Source organism: Nicotiana tomentosiformis, chromosome 3, assembly GCF_000390325.3.
Source record: "Nicotiana tomentosiformis chromosome 3, ASM39032v3, whole genome shotgun sequence".
Lineage (NCBI taxonomy): Eukaryota > Viridiplantae > Streptophyta > Magnoliopsida > Solanales > Solanaceae > Nicotiana > Nicotiana tomentosiformis.
In genome coordinates, this window is record NC_090814.1 from 66,514,411 (window position 1) to 66,522,642 (window position 8,232).

General features: G+C 36.7%; 1 protein-coding gene across 1 annotated transcript; it reads left to right on the top strand.

The window, feature by feature from the left end:
• Nucleotides 1-2,344: 2,344 nt before the first annotated feature.
• LOC104120098 (adenine/guanine permease AZG1) lies at nucleotides 2,345-4,420 on the top strand. Its single transcript, XM_009631794.4, has one exon. The coding sequence runs from the start codon at nucleotides 2,445-2,447 to the stop codon at nucleotides 4,185-4,187; it is 1,743 nt and encodes a 580-aa protein (XP_009630089.1). The 5' UTR covers nucleotides 2,345-2,444; the 3' UTR covers nucleotides 4,188-4,420.
• The last annotated feature ends 3,812 nt before the right edge of the window (nucleotides 4,421-8,232 follow it).

The window sequence follows — 8,232 nt, forward strand, 5'->3', positions numbered from 1 at the left end:
TAACTGGACCGACGGGACGTTTGTAACATATGCCATAATCAGGCTCGTCGCTGACATCATCATCCACCAAGTCAAAGTTCGGAAATTCATATCGTTTCTCGTCATCTTCTTTCCGAGAAACGGAGGACTATCTGTATACGGCCAAAATCGAGTCTGCCCTTCTTATGACTAATTGAGATTAGAACATGATGGTCCAAGGTTCATCATTGTAATATCGAGTCACGATGCGAAGTTAGGTTATCGAGCTCGAGCCCCAAAGACCGATCAATATCGAGATCGGCCAAGATCGAGCTCGAAACCCAGAGACCGATCAATACCGAGACCGGCCAAGATCGAGATCGAGCCAAAAGACCGATCAATATCTAGATCGGCCAAGATAGAGCTCGAGACCCAGAGACCGATCAAGATTAAGATCGGCCAAGATCGAGACCGAGCCAAGAAACAAAAAAGGCGTTATAGCCGCAATTGGGGGAGAATCTCGGCGGAAATCACGACTTGAATCAAGGAAAAGCTAATTAATTAATCTATCATTGGATTCCCACTATATATTTCAAATTATATCCAAAATGGGATTCCCCCACTATATTATGAGTTGTTATCATTTGTAGAGCATCAGATTCATTCTGAGATATATATGAAAGGAGAGCAAATACTATCCTTTTGAGGCTTTTGATATTTAGTCATATTGTTTTTGCTACCAATCATTCTTAACTCAATTTGAAGGTGATAAAACTTGAAGGCTTAGGCTAACTAGTTCATTCGATTTGCATTCGTTTCTTTTATAACTAATTTCGATATTTATTTACATATCTTTCCAAATTTATATCAATTTATATCACGCATCCTTAAAATCACGTATAAATTTAACTTTATCTATTTTTCGGGTAAATAAAAGATTCACACAATTCCTTAAAGAGGAACATTTCTACCAATCAAAAAGAGTATAATCAGAGGCAGAAAAAACATGCTCGCACCTGATTTTTGTATTCAAAACTACATTAGCTCACCATGATTAATGATAAAAATAAGGAGAGAAATGCATTGATTAAATAACATTCCAAGTCCCGAAGGGACGCCCAGTTGGGTTTGGAGGCTGTTGTCCACACGGGCGACGCGAGTTCGATCCTCCTCAATGTCATCTGGGTCTCAACCTATCGTACAAGATTTGCTTAGTGCGGTTTACATCCTTTGTGTGGTTTGCAGGCTATTATACAGTGGGGGTTTACCCAGTACGCACAGAGCCCTCACTCAAAGGACAGAGGTTTTAACGCCAGCGGGTTTTCCTAGGTTCCAAAATAAATAAAATAATAATAATAATAATAATAATAATAATAATAATAACATTCCATAGTTAAGAAGACATATCATTTATTGATTGTGTTGGTGTAAACTTAAGTATACAATAATTATGATATAGTAATCTGTAGCACAAGGCGCAAGACTAATAGGACCTGGATTCCTGCTCCAACTTACGCTGCGGCTATTGCTCTAGCTCGTGGGGTTATTGTGCCTTTTTGGGCTGTCACCCACATTTTGAGCACTGTGATTTACGTAGTCAAACTAAGGCAATAAAATGCAAACAGACAAAGATAGGGATTCCATGTGAAAAAGATACCAAGTAATCAAATAATATGAACATTATTAAGTCAATATTTTACCCACCACACCAGTTTTTTATTTCCTACTAGTCTCTATTTTATCTCGACAAGATATTGACTTACAGAAGAATTTCTCTTACTCCACCTTTCCTGTCCTTCTTATATTAATTATAAAATTTCTAATTTATCTCTCATAAAATGAGTTCTTTTATGATTTTGTAAGAAATAAGAGCAAAAAATTGAGAAAAATTGTAAAAGAAATAAGAGGATGAGTCATGAATCAGAACAGACGTATGCCTCATCTTCGTGTCATGCCTGTCGTATTTTTACCCAAAAAAAGGAAACCTAGCTACTAGTTAATGTAAGATCCGTCTATGCAATTTCTTTCAGTTATACAAGAAATTGATTGATAAATTAACTCGAATTTTTTTTTTTTTCCTTTTATTTTTCTCAAAGAAGCAGATCCATGGGGTCAATTGAGTAAATCCACGCATATTTCTAATTTCCAGGTTTTGACTTAAAAACAAAAAAAACGTTTAATTTCTTTTACACTAAAACAAGATACCCCACCTCGTCCATCTGCCGAATCTCTCTCACTCTTTTATTCCCAACTCGGACTTCTCCTCCTCTTCCCTGCAAAAAGACAAGCTGTAACCTCTAACAGAACTTTTATACTAATAAACTTAAAAACATAATAATCCAGTTAATTGAATGATTAGAATATTATAAAAGTCTTATAAAAACGTGTCATCGTCATATATAAAGAGGGTGGCCTGCCTTTTGATCCATAAAAGTTTCCCATAACTCCACCTTTCTTTTCACACTCGCAAAAACTCTCAGACCCCCATGGACGTGGAGTCCGGGACACCACAGCCACCTCTTCCACCGCCGCCGTCGAGCAGCAGTCAATCTCCGTTGACCCGTCTCAATGATTACGTGGCAGAAAGCCGAGTGGGCAAACGTTTCAAGCTGAAGGAACGTAACACCACCTTCACCACTGAGCTTCGTGCTGGCACCACAACGTTCCTTACCATGGCGTATATCTTAGCCGTTAACGCTTCTATTCTCTCTGATTCCGGCGGTACTTGTTCTGTTTCTGACTGTATTCAGTTATGCTCCGATCCCACTGTCCCGCCGATTAACTGCACTGGTAACCCTAACCTCCAACTCATAACTCCTGATGTTTCCTGTAAATTTGAACCCGTTAACCCGGGTTATTCCGCCTGCCTTGATAGAACTCGGAAAGATTTGATTGTAGCAACTGTCGCTTCTTCTCTCATGGGGTGTCTAATTATGGGAGTATTTGCGAATTTGCCGTTAGCGTTAGCTCCTGGAATGGGCATTAATGCTTACTTCGCGTACACTGTTGTTGGGTTTCATGGTTCTGGAAATGTTTCCTATCAAAGCGCATTAGCTGCAGTTTTCATCGAAGGAGTTTTATTTTTACTCATTTCAGCTATCGGTTTACGGGCAAAGTTAGCTAAACTGATTCCTAAACCAGTTCGAATCTCCTCCGGCGCCGGTATTGGGCTGTTCCTCGCTTTCATTGGGCTACAGAACAACCAGGGTATTGGACTCGTTGGATACAGCCCATCAACACTCGTCACACTTGCAGGCTGCCCGCGGTCATCTCGGGCAGGAGTAGCTCCGGTAATGGCCGCCGTTAACGGCACCATGACTCTCATCCCTGGGGGCTCCGTTTCCAGTGATATCTTATGTTTGCATGATCGCATGGAAAGTCCAACGCTTTGGCTCGGTATTATTGGATTTGTCATAATATCTTATTGTTTGTCTAAAAACATTAAAGGTGCAATGATTTATGGCATCATCTTCGTCACAGCGATTTCGTGGATTAGAAACACAAAAGTCACCGCTTTTCCAAATACTCCGGCGGGGAATTCCGCGTACGAATATTTCAAACAAGTCGTTGATGTTCACAAAATTGAGAGCACAGCTGGGGCTTTGAGTTTTAAAGGCATAGGTAAAGGTCATTTCTGGGAAGCTTTGATAACTTTCTTATATGTAGATATATTGTCTACCACCGGAACTTTGTATTCAATGGCGCACTTCGCCGGTTTCGCCGATGAAAACGGGAATTTCGAGGGACAATATTTTGCCTTCTTGTCGGACGCATCATCGATCATTATAGGATCACTGTTAGGGACGTCACCAGTAACGACGTTTATCGAATCGTCAACGGGTATAAAGGAAGGTGGTAAAACAGGGATGACGGCGTTAACGGCGGCGGGGTATTTTTTTCTGGCGTTTTTCTTCACGCCGTTATTAGCTTCGATACCGGCGTGGGCAGTTGGGCCGCCGTTAATAGTAGTGGGAGTTATGATGATGAAGTCTGTGGTGGAAGTGGAGTGGGATGACATGAGGCAAGCAATACCGGCGTTTGTGACGTTGATTTTGACGCCGTTAACTTATTCAATTGCGTATGGTTTGATCGGCGGAATTGGGACTTACATTGTTTTGAATTTGGGGGATTGGTGTGTGGGGTTGTTGAGGAAATTTGGGATAATTAAGGGGTCGAGAAGTAATATCGCTGTTTTGGTTAATGGGGTTAAAGAGATTAGAAATATTTAATTGTGTAAAGCATGTTTGAGTTGATTGATTAGAGATGACTTATATATTGTCTTTTTGCAGTTTCCTTTTGTATGGTAGTGGTTTTTAGAGTGGCCTATTTCAATTTTTAGAATAGAAGAAACTTTTAAAGATTCAATGTGTAAACATTTTACAGGAATTTACTACTCCACTAAATAGGAAAATACCTTGTAAAGTTGGTAATCAATGTCATAATTCCTCGACTTTTTTGGGAACATTATATTTGAAACCTCCTTATTGACAGGACATGAGTTGTGATTGGATGGTTAAATCTGGTAACATATTGTTACAATGTCCTCAACCATTTCATCTTTGATTTACTAGACTACTAATTATAAGGATGAGATTTTTTTTTTTTGCCTAAAATAAGGTTTACATTGGTTATTAGTATTACTCAATTTCCAGAAAAACATAAATGAGAAAGGAAGGTATGATTACTCTGGACATGAGGCCTGTTGCGGAATCTAAGGATTGTGTACTCACATGTATTCACCATATAATTTTGCTATACCATGTGCCAACATTTGACTTTAAATTATTATATACTAGAAGGTCTAGACATAAGGACTGGATCTTAAGTATTTGAGATATAAAATGTCTTATATTTGATATACAAAATATAAAGGAGTCAAAAAGAGTTTCAAATGACTGAACTAATTACTTTTAAATCTATTTGAACACTCATTCTTTGCAAATGCTCATAATCAAATTAGTATTTACGGATACTAAAGTTCAGTAAAATAATGATTTAATCCCAAACGGGCAAAATGTCTGCATTTAGAAAGTTTAGTTTCCCTCTCTTTTCTACGGCAGCTATATAATCATAATCAAGGGACGGAGCATGAAGCAGTTGCTAAACGGGCAAGTTGAAATACGGTACCATCGTGTAAGAAAAATAAGTACATAATATTGACTAAGAAACTTATCAAAAATATTGTGTCGTGGCAAGCCCACTACCTTGAAAGTGATTTCGGCCTGATTGGGTGCAAATCGTTAAGACCGATTGCTCCCCAAGGTTCCACAACACCTTCGGTTGAAGAAGAAGAGAGATGAAAAATGTTACAAGATGGAGAATTTAATTGGGGGTTATGAAAATAGCAGCTGTGATATGGGGGGAGGGGGGATTCACTCATTTTGAGTTTAGGACCAATTTTTTATGTGCGCGAGACCACTCTCTTTTACTAGCTCTTTACAAGCCCAACAAAGAGGAAAGACAAATAAGCAAAGAAGAAAAAAGGGACTACAAAAAAATTTTCACTTTTCATTATAAGTTTAAATAATACCAACACATCGTGCGTAGGTTGCGTGGAATAATACATTGGATCATGGGTCGTAATGTCATAACTCAATAAGCGTGGTTTAATTTGGTACTTTGTCAGAGAATTAGGTGATAAAAGTAAATTGAAGGTCAACCATATATGTTAAGAAAGCGACATCCAGTGGATAAATGAGCAATTTAGTTTTGGCTCAGATAGTTACTTTTGTACCAAAATCTAGTTCAAATGTAATGTTCAATGTGGAGCCTTTCTTCAAACCATCAACTCCAATTACAGTTGGAGCTATTAGATATCCAATGATCAATCTTTTCGAAACCAAAAATTGATGTTCTTTCTTAAAGCCAGCTCTTTTAATTTGCAGTATATTTTTAAGAGAAAATGATTAAATTTGTTCGTGTATAAGATTAAGAGGGTTGAGTTAGTCTTAAATGTAACAAAGACATTGTAAGAACTTCACTTTTATGAATATCAAAGTGCTGCCGCTTCAATTTAGTTGCATACCGATTTGCTTCTTTGCCCAAAAAGGAAATTGGTGAAAAATTCATAGTCATATTTTTTGTGCAGGTTATTAATTTTGTATCTTTCCATGTCATATTCATATATAATAGACTATCTTTTTCATTATAAGAGGAGATGTACAGATGGCCTAGTTAGTAGATGTGAGAGGTTAGCCTTGGTAGGTATGAGGAAGGGTAGAGATCGGCCAAAGAAGTCTTGAAGGGGGTGATTAGGCAGGACATGGTGCAGCTAGAGTTGACTGAGAACATGACGCTTGATAGAAGGGCGTAGAAGTCGAAGATTAGGGTAAAAAATTAGTTGGTAGTTGAGCATTTTCCTTTGTCTTCCTAAGTTCGATAGTATTAGTGTTAGTATGATATCGTTTTATTCTTAAATTGATATTACTACCTATCATTTTATTGCTATCTTTGTTTCGATTTTCTTAATATCTTGTGTTATTACTCTTTGTTTCACTGCTTCTTTCATCTTTTCTTTAGCTGAGGATCTATCTGAAATAATATTTCTGCCCTCCCAGGATAAGTGTAAGGCTGTGTATATCAATACCCTCCCCAGACCTTACCGGTGAGAATCCACTGAGTTTATTGTTGTTGTTGTTGTAATCTTTTTCATTATACCATTGGCAGCATTCGATTAAAAGACCTTTTCCTTCTTTATTGCCCTTTCTTTTTTTCTTTTTTTCTTTTTTTTTAATCTAATGTTCTCAACATATTTACATCGTTTTATACATTATTAAGGAACATATATAGCAACAACAAAAAATTATGAACTAAAAGTTCGCCAAATTAAACTAAAGGTAAGAGACAAAGTTGATCGCGATATGCAGGTAGGAACAACTAATGAAAGTTTAAGAGTAAAATGGGAACGAAAGCACAAAGCACCCAAGCTAGTTAGCACTGAAAAAAACTGTGGAAAAGAAGCTACACTACAACGCTTAAATCACTCACATTACTATGAGGCGAATGGAAATATGAAAAGTTGAACTTTTGAAAATTATACAATTTCTAACAAAAATAAGACAAAATCCCCTTTTTCTTTCAAACTGATTTTAGTTTATTCATATTCTAATAAGCCAGAAGGTTTCATGTGATCCACTTGTTGATTAAACAAATATTAAACAATTTTTTAGATTCTTGATTTAATATTCACACAAAGTCCAATTAACATTCAATTTGACACGGAAAAGTTAGTAGTAATTTAATTTGGTTCCACCAACAAGAACCTCTAAAGAGGAAAAAACCAATCATGTTTTATTACAATAAATAAAGGAGCTTCATTAAGAAAATCATAGAAAAGCAGTGGCTAAAGGTAGTAGTGGGGTTGTTATTAAGAAAAACAAATCCATGTGAAAAAGCGAAAGCTCCAGCAGCTGCGAGGAAGATGTGTTGTAAATGCAAGTCGCTTTCCCATACCTTAAAATAGCTCCGGAACCTTATAGCATATGATTTATTTGAATTTAATATTTTTCGAAGCGAAATATAAATTTATTTATAAAACTTTTTAAGATTGCAATAAATAACAAGTATTGAATTTTTCATAATAAATTAAATATGACTTTAAAAATTAAACTTTTAAATTTTAAATTTTGAATTCGCCTCTAAACGAACCCGTACAGATGAAATACAGATTTTGGTGAAGTAGGCCTATGTCCATTAATAATTTCAAATGCATACTGTCCCATTTAATATAAACTCATCTTCAGAGGGTCCATTTAGTTCATTACTTCAACTAGGTCCTTGAAATCAGGAAGCTTAGTTCTTTGCACAATTGCTACATTTTAATAAGGTAAAGTTGCCCTGGCTAAACTATCACGACACAATTAATTAAATTCCTCATTAAATGTCAAAGTACACCCTTCCTACACTGTGGAAGTCGCATCTTACACAGTTCACAACTTTCGAAATCTTCTATTCTACAATGGTCGAGTTGCCTTACTTATCTGTTAGATCCTTTTTAATTCTTTTTTTTTTGTGTGTGGCTGAACTAGAAAGCCCCCCTAAACTAATCAATATTTTCGATTTAAACATCTCAATTGAGGCCCTGACCTCTTGACCTCTCAATTGTGCAGCATTGCTGAAACGGAATTTCTAGTTGTTAATATTGTTAATGTTGTGGTGACGCTAATCCTCGAGAGAGCGAATAGATTAAGCACTTGTAAGTGCAATAAAGTTGGTCCATAACAACCTAGTGTGGCAAGAAATTGCTAAAGTTCAAGTCTTAGTAGTTTAATTATG

What these genes read in the sequence shown, in the direction of transcription:
- LOC104120098 (XM_009631794.4), top strand. Translation starts at nt 2,445, where the DNA reads ATGGACGTGGAGTCCGGGACACCACAGCCACCTCTTCCACCGCCGCCG.